Here is a 19,689-nt window from a genome sequence, read left to right on the forward strand (position 1 = left end):
TGAGCAATATGTTGAATGAGTAGTTATGGCTTTCATTAGCATTTCTAGCTTTTTCTCCCTGGTAGCCATTTGAGTTTGAACTCCGCCATTGATATTCACTTCATATACCCCCTTTCCTTTGAGTCCTTGCCTCCCTCGGGATGAGAATTGTTGAGAGTTCTCGCTTAAAGTCTCAAAGAGTTCTATGGCCTCCTCGCTATTCTTCTCCATTAGCACGCCTCCACAAGCTGAATCTACAAAACTTTTGTTAGAATCATTTAAACCTTCATAAAAAGCTTGTACTTGAGAGTCTTGAGATAGTTTATGATGTGGGCATTTGAGAAGTAGCTCATTGAAGTGTTCCCATGCCTCAAAGAATAGGTCTCCATCTTTTTGTGGGAAGGTTTGAATCTCACTCCTTAATTGCCTAGTCCTTTGGGTCGGGAAGAACTTTTTCAAGAAATTTGTGGCTAACTCTTCCCAATTGTGTATAGACCATGCAACCAAAGAATTTAACCATTACTTAGCATTATCTTTTAAAGAAAAAGGGAAAAGAATTAACCTGATTCCTTCCGCATTTAAGCCATGGATGTTTTGTGTTTTGCAGAGATCAAAGAAGTCCCAAATGTGAAGATAAGAATCCTCCATAGGTGTGCCTCTATAATGTGGAACCATATTGAGCAGATGAGGAGATAAATTAAAATTGCTTTTTAGATTTGGCTGGAATGCAATACATGATGGCTAATTTAGATTCTGAGGTATGAAAGAGTTTTTCATTGGCTTTTGCTCAGGTGGATTCTCTATACGTACTTTTGCCATCTCATCCTCAACTTCGAATCTATTTCCTGTCTCGGAGTTGTCTCTTTGCCATTGAGATTGTCGAATAGTGCGTTCGATCTCTCGATCGTATGGAATAATGTCGAAATTCTTAGATCGATGACCTTGCATAAGCAGAAAACACTGTAGTAGACAACAGCTTCAGTACTGCTGTCTGGCAATGCGCTTGAACCCAGGAACTATTGCGCTTGATCACAATTGCGCTCGAGCAATATAGCTTGTGTGCTCGATCGCAAGACCAGATCCAAAATTCTGCAGAAAATAACTCAGAAACATATGAGATAAACTTCTTTTTTTAGATGAACAGTGATACGAAAATAAAAGGAAAAACTTTTACAACGCAATTTTACACAATCCCTGGCAATGGTGCAAAAAAATTTTTGTGCAAATATCTACCTAATTAAATAGATATATATATTTGTACGTTTTACTTTCAACTGTACAAGATCAAAACAATAGTATAGCAGGCAAATATGAGATCATTCCCATGAGGATTGGTATAAATTGTATTTAAAGAGAAATTCCTAAAAGCGATACGTCAATGAAGTGAGATGAAATATTAGATTAAAATAATAAGAAAGGGTGGGGCTTCGATATCTACTGCTAATCATACTCAAATAAGATTCGCAATATGCACAATACTAAAATCATAACATAATGCTTAATTTTTACCAGCTACAAGGGAATAGTATCTTCTTCTAAAGCTATTGATTTCCCTAAGCAACGAGTTAGGTATGGTATCTTCTCTAACGCTTTTCTTCCTTGAAGGATTCAGCATGTTATCTACTAAGTTGTTCTTCAAGAAAGCATAAATCTATGGAAATCGGTAAACACACTCAGATTAAAACATGGTATCTATTCCAGTTGTCTTTATGTTGATTAATCCAAGAACCTGTGGCGGGGTTCTTTGGTTACTCTATTATGCCAAGGAGTCGGTCATCCAAATTGACGTAAATAACAAATCCATACCACAAGAATATGCTGGTCTAACATAAACATGTGAGGAATTCAAGAAACTAAAATTAATCAAGTTAAGCATCAATATATAAATTGTAGCAAGGCAGATTGAAAAACTTAAAGAGACATGATTAGGGCTTCAATCGAGCCCTAACTTAGTTACACATAATTTGGATGGAAATAATCCTCCTCATAAGAAAATAATAAAGGAAAAGAAAAACTAAAGAAAACCTCCTTCTTGAGTAGTCTTTGATTCTTCCCCAAAGCTTGTCTCTTTTCTCTTCAAATGTTAGAGGCCTATTTATAGGGATTAAAGAAGCTCTAGAAGCCACAGGAATCCTAAAAAAATCCTAATAGGCTCCCTAGTCCGAGTGGAATAAGTAAAACCCCTTTCCTTTTTTGAAATTCCAATCCAAGCTGAAATAGGACTCCTGTCGTGTACAGCATGCTCGCATGCGCTCGAGCCCAAGGGAAGTCTGCTCGAGAGTATTGCGCTCAATCCTAAATGCTGAGGCGCTTTATCATAGGTGTGCTTGATCCCATCTTTTTGTGCGCTCGATCCCCGGACTTTAGCATACTTCAAAAATATCTTGCATTTATTTTATAAGGCCCTAAAACATGAAAACAAAACAAAATTAAACAAATAACAATGCTAAGAAATTTAACATACGCGAGTTAAGAGGCTAGAATGTGCAACATTCGGCGCTTATGTAACTCCCCGCCTTTTACAAAAAGGCGTAAGTGAAAATTTTGATTTTCACATGACATTACGACATCATCAGAGTTAATTATTGGCAGCGGAATATGTATTTTCTTTTTTACAATGACACATCAGAGCTGATTGAATAACCTCAATATATAAAATAATACCTTTTCGTTCTGATATAATAATTACATTTAAATTGATAACATATGTGCCACAAGCGGCACTTAAAAAAAATATCAATCATACCGTAATAAATATCATAGCACCAAATAAACATATGAAAAGAGTCTGACACATGTGCATGAAAGGATAAACTAAGCAGGGTAGTCCATCACATCCAAGAGTCCACAATACAGGAGGCAACCTAGTCTCAAAAGACCTCCACTAGGAACCATTTAAGCATCTGAATAGTCCTGATACTGTTTGTCCTCAAACCCTGTATTAATAAATAATACAGATAGAAATAATAATACAAAAATACCTAAGTGAGTCAGCTGTTTCCAATAATATAATGAATGTTGATTTATTTATAAAATGCAACACAATGAAATATAACTCTATGATTATATATATATGCAATTCATGTTCTAGGCATGAATTGAATATAATAATAATAATAATAATAATAATAATAATAATAATAATAATAATAATAATAAAACAATGATATGATAGTTTTATATGCAGAGTTTTATTCATTAAAGCGACAACTTTATTCTTACTTAATTCTAATTGTAGCCTTTGCTCGGTTAACGGCTTATTCTAGGAACCTATGCTCCTTCCAATTGAAGCCTATGCTTGCTTTGTATATTTAAAGCCTATGCTTCTTTTATCATGAGCTTATGCTTATTCGTCAAATTGAAGACTATGCTTCTTTTATCAGGGGCCTAAGCTTATCCGTCAAATTAAAGCTTATGCTTCTAATATTTGAAGCCTATGCTTCTTTCATCCAGAGCCTATGCTCAAATCTTATTATATTAATACCGTTAGCCTTTGCATCCCAGTATTGTTTTTTATTAGATCTTCCACAGGGCTTATGCCCTACTGATGGCCTTTGCACACCAGCTTTTTTATTAACCAGTTTAGTTAAAATAGAAAATATGTAAAATCACATGCGCAGACAAATAAATAAATAAGTGTTCATAATATTAAGGAAAAGTCCACCAACATGGTGTCAGTAAGTATAACGATACTTACCGTCTACTGCTTCCAAAAGGATTTCCACACAATTGGTGACAAAGGCTTTTAGAAAAAGGGCTAAAACTGCACCCTTGCTGTAGGACACGAAACAAAGAATTTTTCTGTTTTCATTTTAAAAGAGATGCAACCCGTGAGAGCAACAAAGTGTTTCTTCTTTTTGTTTTCTTCATTCTTTTCCCTTTCATTAACATCGTAAACAGAATACACAAGAATACACTGCAATATAATTCAATGCACACAATAGTGAATCAATATAATTCATTAATAATATGTTTTAATCATTTTCTCATTTCTGATTTCTTAATCCTATTATTATTCTGACATGGTAAGAGCATATAAAATTAGTCCAATTACATTTTATTACTAATCATTTTATGCGGACTTTATTACGACATTTATCAAGGCCTTTAAATATTTATTTATCAAAATAGATCTCGTAATACCAATTTTATAAAAATAGGTATAATAGTTAAAACTCACAATTTTTACAATAAAATTTCGCAACCCATAATAGAATTTCAGTTATTCTAATTGAAACAGTGAGATACCAAAATAGTTTTTAGCCAACATATGGCTTATTTTAAATCAAATAAACTTAATAACTTCATTAATATAATTAACGGGTTTTATACTTTAAAAATATGTGGATTTAGAATAACTACATAATTAATTCTTTTATGAAATTGGGCAAAATAACGACGTTAATATTAATAATGCCTAAAAATACTTTAAATATTTGGGCAGCGTAACGACGCTTTATAAAATATTTACTTTTTACTCGGGCACCACAACAGTGTAATTTATTATCTAAATACGCCATTTGAAATATCATATTAAAACATAACTTAAAACATTAGATACTTCAAATAATAAAAACTGTAAAATCACAAAATATTAAAACAAAGTTAATGACTTCGAAATTACATAAAATAAATCAAAGCCTCAACAAATATCTCAAAATGGTATTTTGAGATATTAAAATGTCTCTTTATTCCATTACTTTTTTATAGTTCTTTTTCTTTTCCTTTCATATTTTAGGATCCCTAAATTTCTTTTTGTCCTTATCTTTTCCTTTTAGGATCAGAACCTGGTACCTCTCTTCTATCATTCTCTTTTGTTTTACTAAAAGACTAAACACAAAGGAGAAAGAGGAAGGCTTACGGTGGGGAGTTCTTGAGAATTCATTTTCTTGTTTCTTTGCTAAATTCTTCTTGCTGTGTTTGAGCAGCCGTGATAAAGAGAGAAAGAAAGAGTCACATGTTGAGAAAGAGAAGCAGAGTTTAGAGAGAGATTTCTACCTTTCTAAGCTACTGGCTGAATGAGAAAGAGAGAGGGACAGAATTTTCTTTGCTGATTCTGTTACAAGCCGAGAAAGGAGGAGGGGAGAGTTTGTGTTTTGGGTTGTTAGAATTCATGTTGGCCGAGAGCAACACAAAGAGAGGAAAAATAGAGTTTTCTGCTCTGTTTTTTTGCCACAGACCGTAACACACAGGGAGAGGAAGGGAGAAGAAGAGAATTGGGTTTTCTGCCTTGCTGAAATGAACGAAGGACAGGGAAGAGGTTGAGGGCTTCTCTGCTGTGACTAAAAAACTGAGCAAGAGAAGAGAAGAGTACCTTGTTGAAACAGAGAAGAAGGAAGAAGAAGAAGATGCGTGAAACTGAGAAAGGGTGCATCTCATTATATAGAAGCTTCGGACGGCTGGGATAACACCAATTTGATTGAATCTAATGGCTGATAACATCTACTTGGGGAGCAAGTATTGGTGTCTCATCAAAAATAATGATTACTCTCAAAATATCTCCTTATCTCTATCTAACTAAAATTGGTTTCCAACTTGCTGGTTTCTCTTTGATTGCTTGTTTTATCACATTTAATGGCTGAAACTAGAACTTGGGTGTAACGCGTAAGTGAAATTTTTTGAATTTTCACGTGATATTACTAACTTATCAGAGTTAAATATTGGCAACATATTATAAATAGATATAATATAGACTTGGGAATTAAATGACACATTAGAGCTTCTACTGAAATACCTCAAAATAGATATAGTAAGCTCATTAGTATAATTATACAAAGCAGTAGTAGTAATGCTTCACAGGGCAAGATAGTCATACAAGGTAAAATATCTACATAACTGCAAAATTATAAATATTGTCTTGAGCTAGGTTAATGAACTATAACGGGGTAGTTCCCAAAAAGAAAGGCAATCTAGCCTCACAAAAACCAGTATCAGGAACCATCTAAGAGTCTGGACAGTCCTGATATTCCTCTTCTTCATAACCTGAATTATCACACATTATAGGAAGAAAACAACAATATAAAATACTAAAGTGAGTCCACTGTTTCCCATAACAATGTGAATGCTGATTTAATAAATGCTACATAATGCAATGGCTTCATGATTATATGTATGTGCAATATATAATCTATGGTCGCGAATCATAGCCATAAATTGAATATAAACATAATCATAAAGAGTGATATGACAGTTTTAAATGCCGAGTTTTAGGTATTTCCCTTTTTTTCCACTCCTTTGTTGGCCTAGGCATGGTTAGCGTCTTATTTGAAACCTGGGCTTCTTCCCTTTAACTTTTAATTATTTTCTTTGGGAGCCTAGGCTCCTGGAAACCTCGGTTTTCCTGGTGACCTAGGTACACCAGTTTTTGTATTTATTATTCACTTTCAGATACCTCCTCATTCACTAAGAACTTAGGAACTCATGTGAAGCCACATGTACCCACTGTGGATCTGGATCCAGCAGCTTGTTATTAGATAGATTATTAAAAATAATAAAACGTGCAAAGTCGCATGCGCAATCAGGTACATAAAACAGTAAACATATATTATAGGAAAAGTCAACCAACTTCGTCCTCAGTAAGTATAGAGATACTTACTAGTTTCTCCTCTAAAGATTTTCCCAACAACTGCATAATTACATTGTAATAACAATAGATTAATAAAAAGCACTATAACAATATTTATTATTACTATACTTATCCTCAAGAAATTATTATAACAATCATCTTAATATTTCCATTTATAAATTGGTTGACGGTATTGATGTTTGGTTCTCTTAATCAAGATATTGAACGCCATCTTAAATTATTGAGTAATGAAACTTAAATATCTTCTTTTATTAACCCTTAATTCCAACTAGTATATATTTATTTACATATAACCCACACACGTACACATATTTTCTTCAAGCCTTCTAAATTATCACACATTTTCATTGTCTCTCCACACAAGTATATTTCTTTTTATTACTCCACTTCTCTATTCCAATCTCATTCTCCTTACTTATTATTTGCACACACATATATCTCTATATATATTTACACATTATAAGTTAATAAACCCAAACACACATATATTCCTACAAAGTCACATACCCATTTCCTTACTATATATGTCACATATCAAAACCTCAACAAACATTCTTACACTAATATTTTCTTGATCCATTTTAAACACAATTCACTCACTCCAACTTACTTTCCTCATGTAGTAAACATACACACCCACATGCTTACACATAAACACATATATACATAATATAAATTAGCAAACTCTCACACAACATACATATATGTACATAATCAAAGCAAGAACAAATCATAGTTTCAAAACAGCAATAGGACTACTTGTTCTTTGAGAAGTTTAAGGGAGAAGATACTTACCAAAGCTTCTTTAAAGTGACTCAAATGGTGGAGAAGAGTTGCTGTCCAGAAAAGGGAAGGTACTAGCAAAGAGAGTGATGCTCTATTTTCGATGCAAAACAGAGATTGTTTGAGCTCTAAATTCCCTACTGGTTTGTGATGGATTGAGGGTGGTATGAGGCTTTAATTTGGCTTACTAGGTGTTAGAAAGTAAGGTGAAATGAGGGGAATTTCATGCTCCAGCTACTGCATTAAAAGAAAAGATGAACAGCAGGTTTACGTAAGATATAGAGAAGAAGAGTTGCTGAAATCTAGTCACCCATGCATGCTATATATAGAAATCTTGAATGGCTGAGATCAAGCCAGCAAGAAAACACTTCAATGGCCAGATTTGAGCCAAATAATCCTCCAAATCGCAGCCCAAATCTCCCATATCTTCTAGAATAGGATTTTCATATCTTTAGGTAATGAGAACACGGTGTAGGTACAAGAATCAAGGGTTGAAAATCGCTCATCGCTGTGTCAACGTAAACTGCACCGCACTGGATAATTAAGTCTCTCGATCGACTATAAAGTCGCTTAATCGACTTCGACCCAGAATCGCTTGATCGACTATAAAGTCGCTCGATTGATCCTATTTTCCCACAAATATTAGGTCGCTCGATAGATCTAACATTCAATCGATCGACTTCGCTTCCAAAGTCTCTCGATCGACTGTAGAGTCGCTCGATCGACTTTGGTTAGTAATTTATTTACTAACCCGATTTCTCTACATGTATAAATATATAATTTTATTTAAACTAATAAAAATTATTAAGCCTTATACCTATGCATGCGTGTGCACATATTTTTATTTATGCGACAATATCTTAAGCATAGTGTTTTTCCCGGGTATTACATTGGGTAGCAAGCTTGCTAGAGGGGGGGTGAGCAGTTGCAAAGAAAGAGAATGGAACTAAGTGTGCAAGGGGGCTGCACATGGGTGTCGTGCTGTCCAAATGAACTGAAGCTTTTATGTGTAAATTTGTCAACTTGTATATGAAGGCTAGCCTATCACGTGGAGTTGGGCTGGGTTTGTGGACAGCACAGCAATAGAAATGGGCTAGTTGTATGGGCTGGGTTCATGAAGAACTAAAATGGGCCCACAAATTATAATGTTAAACTTTCGTCCTAATTAAGGGTACCATGTTTTACAGGTGTTTTCATATCCTTAACGAAGTCCAAAAATTATGAAATTCTACGGGCAGCTAGAGGACTTCGAGACGAGCGTTCTGGCTTTTGAATCGACCAAAACGGAGTTTGTTTGACCCTATTTCTGTCATTTCAAAATTTAAGATCCGTTTGAACTTTTATTAGATTGAAACTATAAACACTTCTTAATAAATGAATATTTGTTTTCATAAATATTCATAGTTATTCTTTTGCCTTATTATTAGGTCTTAAATCATATTTTAAGATATTTTATTAAATATCTTAAAATACAGGGTATTACAGCTTATCACATACCACAATTCTAACTTCGGAAACGTGATCTATGTGAAGAGATCTACGTTTTAACCAATTGGTTTGTGGTAAATTTTTAAACTCGTCTTTTCGGATTTTGGGTTAAATCTTGATATGTTTGAGTTTAATCTTCAATATTCTTTAGGTTTTGCATGTTTTGGAGCTTCCTAAACGTTCCTCAAGCTCCGGGTAGCATTTGGGTGAATTTCGGTAAGTTTTTCAGAACCCTAACTTTTTGGGTATTTGTCTAAGTTGTAATTTTAAGTGCCTAACCCTAAGATTATCCTCATGGGTTAGTGTTATTTGTGATTGAGTAGGTGATTGGAACCCTAGAAATTATATGGGTATTCCATGGGTATAGCCCTTGAGCGATTCAAATGCTATTTGAGACGTTTTGAGTTCAAATTACTAAGATGTGGTTCAATGTGTTGAATTACAATTGTGCATTGCAAGTCGATGTCTAGGAATCCATAAGTGAGCCCCAACATCCATGCAGCCAAAGTGAGTATTCTACTCACTGAGAAAAGATGATATGATTTACGTATTTTATAGAATGATATGATATGATGGTTTTTATATCAAACCGACAATATGTTGATTATGTGTTTTGGATGACTTCAATAATTTCAAATATGTTTAGTTATGTCGATGATGTTTATGTGTTTTGAGATTATGAATATGAAAGAATGATTTGAGATAGGTTTTAATGTGTTTTGATGCCTGCTGCAGTTGGGATTTAAATTACGTAAATTGTGATTGAGAAAATGACATTACATTTTTAATGTTTTATGAAATGTAAATGTATTCAATGTTTGAGCATGAAGCATGAGCATAGGTGTGAGAGAAATGCATAAGACACTATAAGAATCGAGCAAGTCTCCAGACGGACAAGTCAGAGAGGGCAAGCCATCGATGCTGTAAATAGAATCTTAATAGCGTTATGAAGGACAAGTCCTTAGCAGGAGTGAGTTGAAAGCTCTCACTACCTTGGGACAAGCCCCATAATGTTATCTAAGTATACACGAAAGGATATCCTTAAAGCCGACGGGACAAGTCCCAAAGTGAAATACAAATATACATGAGCATGCATAGCATTGTTTGTGGTGTTTAAGATGTTTTCATGACTATATGTAATAGATTTCATGCTAGACGTACTAATATGCATATGAGTTTTAATGGCAAAGAATATATGCATATTTCTATTTGGCTAGACTATATAAGATATTTCATGTGCACCAAGCTAGATTGTGCTTAGATTCTCGTGTTTCCCAAGATTTGGAAATGTTTGTATCTCTGTATAGTTAGGGATGATGCCACTCGTTTTTTGCTTAGATGTACTTGTATGCTAGTTTTTCCCAAATAGAAATGCTTTTATATGTGTATGGCTGAGCTACTTAGAATAAAAATAATATGTTGTAGAAGGGCTTGTATATATGCAATTTCCAAGCGTTGGATTGGAATGCTTATATACGTTCATAGCTGCATAGTACACTTTCACGTGTTTCTGAAATATCGGTGTTTACCTTATCAGATATGATTTGTTTCCAAGAGATAGATTTTCATAACCATAACTGGAAGCTGTTATTGTAAATGAATGATAAAATGAAATGTCGGTTCTATGTGAAAACTTAGTGAGTTTTATATTACTGAGACCACAGTTTTATACTGCTGAAGTGGTGAATTCATACTTTCATATGCACGGATGTGGTTAACACCACAACCATATAGATGTTTGTGTTTTGGCTGCAGGTATCGCGGATGTATAAGATAACCGAGTTGCCTAGTGTATGGGTTGCTATGATTGAAGCTCATCGCGACGGTCATATGTCATGGATTCGAGGGTAGTCTGCATTTTGTAGTCTTTTTTTATATGGCTCGTGTCGCCTGTGACACTTGTACTTGTAGAGCCAATCTTTTGAGTATGTAATTAATATTTGATAAGCCTTAAATAGATAGTCTTATGTATGGCTCTTTTGTGTAATTAATAGTTATGTTGATAGACGTGCCTTCCGCTAATCAAATCATGTTTATATGTGTTATGTTGCATAGTCGTTGACTCCGTATATCAAGTACATATTATGGGGAATGTACCATATGTTGGCTTTGCAACATGGCAATTGTGATCACTCCTTTTGTATGTTGTATAAAAAAAAAAAAATGGGTTGTCACACCTAAATGATATGTTTGCTTTAATTCAAGCCAATGATATTTTATAATAGCATGTATTTTGAGTATCTTTCCAATGCTTTCAAAGATATTGAGATGTGTTTTGATGAACTTTAAAGTATGATTTATAGAAATGAGAATGAGACATGATTTATGGGAATGTTTATGAGATTGAGTAAAGATATTTGTTTTACAAGTTTGATGATGTGTAAAGGATTTCATGTTATGTTTTTGTGAGGTATGAAAGTGATATGATGTTGAAAGCATGTATATGAAAGTGAAAGCAAGATGATTTTATAGCACAAAGCATGAGAATGAACATGAATGAGAAAGTGCATAAGAGATTAAAGTATTGGGACAAGCCTCCAACATCACACTAATGGACAAGTTCATGAGGGCAAGCCTTCGATATTGTTAATGTAATGATGATTTTATGAAGGACAAGTCCTCGTAGTGAGTTGCAAGCTCTCATTACCTAGGGACAAGCCCCTCATGATGTTAAGTATATATACGAAAGGATATCCTAGAAACCGTCGAAACAAGTCCTAGAGTGAAATGTAATGATGATTTTATGAAGGACAAGTCCTCGAAGGAGTGAGTTGCAAGCTCTCATTACCTAGGGACAAGCCCCTCATGATGTTAAGTATATATACGAAAGGATATCCTAGAAACTGTCGAAACAAGTCCTAGAGTGATGAGAAAGAAAGAATGTAAAGATGAAATGTACATAAAAGCATGCATGGCATAGTTTTATATGATAATGATTTAAGTTATGTTTTAAATGAGTTTTCATGATAGACGTATCAATTTGCCTATTAGTTTGAATAGAACAGAGCATATGTATATAGCTACGGCTGGATGGCATATGATATGAAGATGTATAACATGAGATAGATGGGTTCATATATATGTGCTTTCAAGCGGTAGATTGGAATGCGTATATATGATCATAGCAACGTGGAAATGTTTCTATTTGCTTATAGAGTACTAGTGTTTACTTTATCAGCTATTAAATGTTTCGACGACTTCTAAGCTCGCACACAATCTACCGCACATGACGCCTAAATCTGCAACATAAAATCATTTACATGATTATTGTGTCACCCACGTCCGCATAAGTGAAATAGTGAGTCCACGGTCTCAACAGTATAAAACTCACTAAGTTTTCGTAATGAGCCGACATATCTTTATTTCTATCATACGTTTACAATAACAACTACCATTAGTATAATACTTCATTTTAAAACATTTCGTAGTTGATAAGGTAAAAATTGTGTTTTGTAAACAAGTACTACGTAGCTGTGAATATATATACATGTTCCAATCTCCCGCTTGGAAGCATATACATATAAACTCATCTACAACACACTATTTAAACGTAGCTGTGAATATATATATATATATATATATACATGTCCAATCTCCCGCTTAACATATTCCATATTTAGTGCAATCTTTCCATACCCAATTTCATCGTGTTAATGAGTGTCGATACAAGATTTGTTATTTGTCTCCCATTCTTTATGTATAAATAGACTGCATTGTGAGCAGAACAATCATATATCATCAAGAAAATATACAGTTCCTTCATTGCTTGAAGTTTTTGTTTTTGTTTGTTTACAAACTCTGTTTTCGGTCTCTCATGTCAAACACTTCTAATTAAAAACATTTCAGAATTTTGATATACATTGTTCATCTGCTGTGTTCCCAAAAGCGGATATTCTTTCCATTCTTCTTAATTTTGTACAAAAAAGGTTGCAAACACAATGAAGGAGGAAGGGGTTGATTTAATAAAAAACTAAAATGAAAGCGAGAGAAACTCTTATGCATGGGAACTAGGCTCTACTTCCTCCAACGCTATTCCCTCTTCAGCAAGCCTCTTGTCCTTGTACACATACCACTTTGCACAAACCAAATATATCACCAAATTCAAAGCACTCAAAATTGCCAAAAGCCAATAAAAATCGTAAAGTTTCCCCTGGTTGAGATTATCTGCTAGCCACGGTTTCTTGTTCCCAGTCACCTTGTGCACTATAGTAACCAGTAAAGAGCTAAAGAAAAACCCCAGCGAAAGTGTGCTCAAAAATAGCCCAGTGCTTATAGTCTTCATCCCTTTCGGGCACTCCCTTAGGAAGAAATCAAGCTGCCCTATATACGTAAAGGCCTCCCCGGATCCCACAAAGAAAAACTGGGGAACCAGCCAAAACACACTTAATGGGATCACAGCTGTTGGATCATCCGTTAAGGCATGGGATCGTGCGGCTCTCAAACGCTTTAGTTCAGTGAGTGCTGCTGCCACCATTGCAAAGATTGAAAGGACAAGGCCAACCCCTATGCGTTGCAGTGGGGTAAGGCCTTGTGGGTTTCTGAGGAATTTTGCTGCCATGGGAACGATGATTCGGTCGTAAATTGGGACAGTCAAGAGAATGCTGCCTACGAAGAAGACTGTTAGGGATGCTGCGGGGATGTGAAACGAGCCAATGCGGCGGTCCATGGTGGTGGCTTGTGAGACGGAGAATGTGGTCATTTGGGCATAGACTGTCCAAAACATGATAGTGGTGGCCCAGATGGGTATCATTCTAATCACCAATTTCACTTCTTCAACATCCATCAACGTTGATACATACCACTTGTTAACGACGGTCATGCCACTACCTATTTCCAGGCCCTTGATTGCTGCCTTGTCCAAGAAACTGCATGCATAGGATCGAGAAAGCCGGCCATGAAAATTTAACAAAGAAAAAGAAATTATAAGCTATACATACGCCACTATTATTAATTAGCTAGTTCAAAAAATATATATATATAAAAAAAATCTTAAATGGTTTTTAACAACGGTGTCATGCATAAATATAAGAGCATTTTCAATAGCTTTTCATCTATTTTTCTTTAAATTTAAGAAACTAATTAAATTATTATTATTTTTTGGATTCAAATTTATTTTACAATAACGACATCTCTTATTTTTTTCTGTATCATTAAAATATTACCTTTTTACTTTCCCCACTGCCATAGTCCAAAACGAGAGCTTGGACTTTGGCGCACCAAAGTTACCAACTTTGTTCTTATATAAATTAAAAAATAAAAAAAGAAAAAAGAAAAAATTCTCATTCCTGTAGTTGCTCATGCAGCTCAATAAATTAGGAATGAGAGCAAATAGAATTGTTATGTAAAGATTGATGGGCGAAGATAAGTCGGTGGATCACGTGATTACTACTTTTCCGTTCATATCAAGCCCCCATTTATGGGCGGACAGTTCTCTGAAAGTGCTTTTTTTCTATTAATAGAATATGATGTAACGAAAGATAGAGAATACAAAGCTAATCTGTCCGTGACTGCATTAGCTGGGGACTGGGGTGGGTGACAAGAGGCGTGAGAATCGATTTGAGAGACACTGCTGTCTGCTGGCATGTATAGGCATATATAGCACCTCGTGCCATGATTCCCTTTTGTCTTTGATAACCCTTTGTAACTACGGCATGGGCATGCATGTTACAGCTAATCATAGTGAAGGGCGCCGGATATGCTGGCATGCATGGATTTCTTCTTTTTTTCTTTTTTTCTTTTTTTTTAATTAATTGGTTCTCTGATTTCGAATATGAAAACTAGATAATATCTTTTTCATACCACAAACAGATTACTATATATATATATATATATATATTTGCGCTTAACCATTCTTACTTAACTATTCCCATCAATTAGACTTCACTTAAAATTAAGGACGTCGATCAAACAGAAAGATCGAGTTAGCATTTACTTTACCGTTAAAATTTGAAATTAATACAATTAAATTTAATTTTATATATAAATTATTAAAGTTAATATTATGGTTTTTAAAAAAATTATGTATAGTATAGAATAGAGAGGATATTCTAGAGAGGGTGGTTGTCCAATGAAACTAGGCAGTCCCTTTCTGGATGGTCACTAAGTTAAAAAGACGTCACCTACCCAAATCAATAATTCTAGTGCTTGTTGATTTCAAAATAAAAAATAAAAAATAAATAATAATAATTCTGGTGCTTGTCCATCGGTTACGATTATGGCCCACTAGAAGAGATAAGGCTACTCAGCAAACAATTAATGGTCCAATAAGTAAGATATTTAATATGAAGCTCCCTAATTAATGGATCCGGCTTGCTGTAGTTCAAAACTACAGCAGCACATCTACTGTAATGAATTAATGGGCGGTCAAGATTTAACAAGACATTTTTAACTCAAAAGTTTTTTTTTGGGGGGGGGGTCTTTGCTTTTTTAAGATTGGGCTTTATGCATCTATCACCTCTGTAATCGAGTGTATATCGGTGGAACATATTTCAAGCTCAAATCACACTAGCAAACATATTTTTTGGGTTGGCATGGCTCAACTGATTAGGACTCTTAAGGGAAACGTGGCAGTTTCTCCGTTGCCTTCTCTTCTACAACACGTCGCCTCTTTATTCTTTGTCAGAGTGCAGACATCACAGGTTGTCAATTATGCGGCATCAAGGTTTAATTGACTCCATTTAGGATTCTCATCTCCTTCTCCGTTAGCCAGAGTTTTCTGGTGCTGATTCTGCTCCCGCTTAAGTTTTTTTTAACGACCATATATCTCTGGCTATTGAGACGAGTGCATAAGCTAAGACTTTTTGGAAAAAATTGAATGCTATCAAATCTTTGCAGGACAACAGTTTGAGTTCTAAGGAGTTTGAATCCATGGAGATGCACAAATATTTGTTACTTAGTGGGGAAGAAGAAAGAAGCCGGTGTGTGGTATTTCTTCAAAGTAGACGTCTTTTCTGATACAGTTAATGTAGCCAGATAAGGACACAAACGGCATATGCGTCTTTTGAGTTAAAATTGTCTTGTTAAATCTTGACCGCCCATTTTATTATAGCAGATGTGCTGTAGTTCAAAACTACAGTACCGAAGTCAAATCCCTAATTAATTAACAAAACAGTGAAAATGTAATCTTATATATTTTCAAAAGGAGACACGATTAATTTTTTGATAGTAGTCAAACAAGACAAAAAAAGAGAGAGGGAAATGGAAAAGCAGTTAGTTGAGGTACATAGGGTGTAGTAATTAACCACTAACCGGAATTGCTTGGTATGGGGCAACCTCTGCTCTTTTTTCCACGGTTCCTCACCTTGAATGTCGTTAACGTTGAACAACAACGATGAATCCGAAGGAAGTTCCAAATTCCTCTTCCTCCAGGCGGCAACGAACACCGCAGCAATCTGCGTCAGCGGGCTACCCACGAGCTTCTTGAACCGGTACCTCCTCGTACCTGACAAGAACACAACCAAGCCGAGCACAATGGCGCATGCGCAAATTCCGTAACCCCAGTCCCTCCCCAGATTGTCCTGGATGTACACAAGAACTGTAACCGCGCCTAGCGAACCTATGCTTATGAAGAAGAAGAACCAGTTGAAGAAGTTTGTCATTTGGAGTCTCTCTTCTTTGTCCGAATCATCGAACTGGTCCGACCCCAACCCTGACACGCTTGATTTTAGACCACCGGTGCCGAGGGCGGTCAGGTATAGCGCTGAATAAAGAACTACTAGCTGCGTGCCGGTTGCCGGGATGCAGGGCCGAACGCCGTCGGCAGCGCATTTAGGTGGACGAAGGCTGGGGATTACGGTTGAGATTGTCAATATTGTGACACCCTAATCACCAAAAAGTTAAGGGTATGAAAAAAATGGCACATAGCCAATTAAAAAGAAGTCCTACAGATGCCTATATATATATATAAACAAAAAACCAAAAATGGAAGTCTTACAGTTGCTTGTACAATGGCGAAGATGGAAATTGTGAGATACCTGCGAAAAGGGAAAGCAAATCAAGCTAATTTTGAGCAAGTTTTAGGAAGGGAAGAATACGAAGAGTGAATTACTGAATTTTGAGTATCAATTGAACCTGCCAAGAAAGGTGTCGGCTATAAAGCCACCGAGTAAACAGAGCATGAAAGAGGTGCCAAGGAAGTTGGTGACCGTGTTGGCAGAGGTAACATTTCCCAAATGCATAGTAGCAGTCAAATAAGTCACCAGATTGACGGCAATACCCAGCGTTGTTAACCTTTCCATTGCCTCTCCACCTATATATATTGAAGAAAGAGTAATGGATTAGTAGTATGGTAGAAGAGCAAGGTAGATGAATAAAAATGATGGATGTGAGACCTAAAATCATGGCCGCTGCGGTCCAGCCACCGGTTTTAGACCTCTCGGCTGGACGGCCTTTGTAGTCCCAGGCATCTGGGAGGGTTTTCCCTTGTGTTCCAGGGAGTTCACTCATTGTTTGAGCTCTGCAATATGTGCCCTTGTTTTATTTCTTTATCAAGAGGATTGATTAAATCTCGCTCCGGCGCAGCAGGTGCGGGGCTAGACGCCTATTGTAGCGCGCTAGGGCTCAAAGACATTAAAAAAATTCTGAGTTTTCCATGAAGTGACGCGTGTAAGGCTGTAATATAAGTTTGATTCCATGGCAACAGAAATGTTACGGACGTTCCACCTCCGCGCTCTTAAGTGTATAAATCTAAAATACTATCATAAAGGCGGAAGCAAAAAAGAAAAAATGACACAAAAATTGTAAGTAATTCAATGTTAGACACCTATGTCCATTACTTTAACTCTAAAGGTTATATTGTGCTCAATAACTTGATTATTTACAATACAAATGTCTCTATTTATAATTAAATAAGTCGACATATACTAGTAAACCTACATCGACTTATGCAAAGAAATACGAATCGATCTAGACTAGGAAATATAAATCAATAATATTATATTCGCAATATATTTAGAATACATTCTGAATATATTCTAACATCTCCCTTCAAACTTAAGGTGAAAATTTTTAGAAGTTTAAGTTTAAAAATAGAAAACAGAGGCCGGTGGTGAAGATTGACAGACGCTGCCAAAGGAGACAAGATGCTAGTGGGCAGTAGATGACAACCGATGGTGAAGACTGACGAACGCTACCAAATGAGACAAGAGAATGGCGGCCGGAAGGCCAGTCATGACAGCAGGTGGTAGCCAATGGTGAAGACTGACGGAAGCGGACTTGGGCCTGAAACTAAAAAATAAATAATCCATTTTTTTTATTTTTTATTTATTTGAAAAGGGGTCGGCTGCGGGTCATGAAAAAAAAAATGAAGAGCCAACTTGGGCTGTTATCGATAGAGGCTGTAGGCCAAGAACCAACTAGGGGCCGACTGCTGGCCAAGAAGAAGAAAAAAAATGATGAGCCCAATTGGGTGGTTATCGGTAGGTATTGTGGGTCTAGAACTGACTAGGGACCGACTGTAGGCCAAGAAGAAGAAAAAAAAAAAAAAAAGCTCACTTGGGCGGTTATAGGTAGGCGTTGTGGGCCAAGAACCGACTAGGGGCAGATTGCTTGGCCAAGAAGAAAAAAATAAAAAGATGAGCCCATGTGGGCGGTTATTGAGTTGGCGCACCAATCCCGAAATGGTGTGTGGCACATGTGAAGTGGTCCGTTTGAACCGCTCCTTTTTTTTTTCTTCGAAACCCACTTGATGGGCTCGGATCTGGTGCATGTAGGAGCGCTCTAAGCTTGTGAGCTTGGGTGAAGCATATGATCTAGTGTAGGTGAGTACATCAAAAGTAGAGTAGGACCTCAAGGCTGTGATCCAGTGTGGTGCATACATGTGAACTTGCAAGCTATGATCTGGTGTAACGCAGGTGCAGGTAGAATCGTAGGCTGGGATCCAATGTAACGCACAAGAGCTGGATGGGTGAGATGTGCCGTGTGGAGTATACGCAAAGAGGTAGAGGCAGCGCGTGACCGCATGTAAAACTTTGTTGGGGCGCGTGCTGGATACAGATCGATAGCTTCCAATAAGAAATCTGATATCTTCCTTTGGAAAAGACTGAAGATGGTGGCGCGTGGTGGCCGGCAAAGGTGCAGGCTCAAATGACAGAAACATTTGTATGACGCGTGTGGGCACGTCACAGGTTAGTTCGGGATGATTTTGACAGATATGGAGTCACCAGAGTCAGATTTGTTAAACGAAGGGAGCACTGAAGGTATTGGTGTTTGTGGCAACGTGTGGCTGAACGAGCAGTATTTTAGGGCAGCGCATGGAGGCGCGTAAGGATGACTATGGTGGTGATTTCGGTGGCGATGGACACGTCAGCTTTAGATCTATCAATTGGCGCTTCTACTAAGGTCATTAGACGACTTCGGAGGGGCAGAGTTTCAAAGGCAGAAACTCTTGACGGTGCGTGGTGGTGTGATTGGACTATTTAGGCCAAGGAAAGATGGCCCTGATACCATGTTGAGATTTGTGTATAAATCTAAAATACAAGAATAAAAGCGGAAGAAAGAGAGAGAAAATGACACAAGGAATTATAGGTGGTTCGGTGTTAGACACCTACGTCCACCACTACAAATTAGCCCTAAGGGCTACATTGTGCTCAATAACTTGATTGTTTACAATATATAGGTTCCTATTTATAGTTGAATAAGGCGACTTATACAAGAAAACTTAAATCAACTTATAGAAGGAAACACAAATCGACCTAAACTAGGAAATATAAATCAATAATATTCTATTCAAAATATATTTAGAGCACATTTTCTTGCATGACAGTGAAAGTTATTATTAGATGCGAAATTCAATAATGATCCATCGAAAATCATTTTTTTTTTACTGCCACGTCAAAAAATATGCATTTAAAAGT

At 36.3% G+C, this 19,689-nt stretch overlaps 1 protein-coding gene and 1 non-coding gene across 2 annotated transcripts; one reads left to right on the plus strand and one right to left on the minus strand.

Moving 5' to 3' along the window:
- The first annotated feature begins 298 nt into the window (after positions 1 to 298).
- Positions 299 to 404, plus strand: LOC133856428 (small nucleolar RNA R71). Its single transcript, XR_009898200.1, has one exon. It is a non-coding gene; the product is annotated as a small nucleolar RNA R71 (small nucleolar RNA).
- A 12,247-nt stretch (positions 405 to 12,651) lies between these two features.
- Positions 12,652 to 17,369, minus strand: LOC133853650 (protein NRT1/ PTR FAMILY 6.3). Its single transcript, XM_062289647.1, has 5 exons — positions 17,167 to 17,369; positions 16,907 to 17,084; positions 16,770 to 16,809; positions 16,085 to 16,656; positions 12,652 to 13,701 (listed from the first exon to the last, which is right to left on the minus strand). The coding sequence occupies exons 1-5, from the start codon at positions 17,279 to 17,281 to the stop codon at positions 12,831 to 12,833; spliced, it is 1,776 nt and encodes a 591-aa protein (XP_062145631.1). The 5' UTR covers positions 17,282 to 17,369; the 3' UTR covers positions 12,652 to 12,830.
- Between the last annotated feature and the right edge of the window lie 2,320 nt (positions 17,370 to 19,689).

The sequence above is a fragment of the Alnus glutinosa genome, chromosome 13 (genome assembly GCF_958979055.1).
Source record: "Alnus glutinosa chromosome 13, dhAlnGlut1.1, whole genome shotgun sequence".
Lineage (NCBI taxonomy): Eukaryota > Viridiplantae > Streptophyta > Magnoliopsida > Fagales > Betulaceae > Alnus > Alnus glutinosa.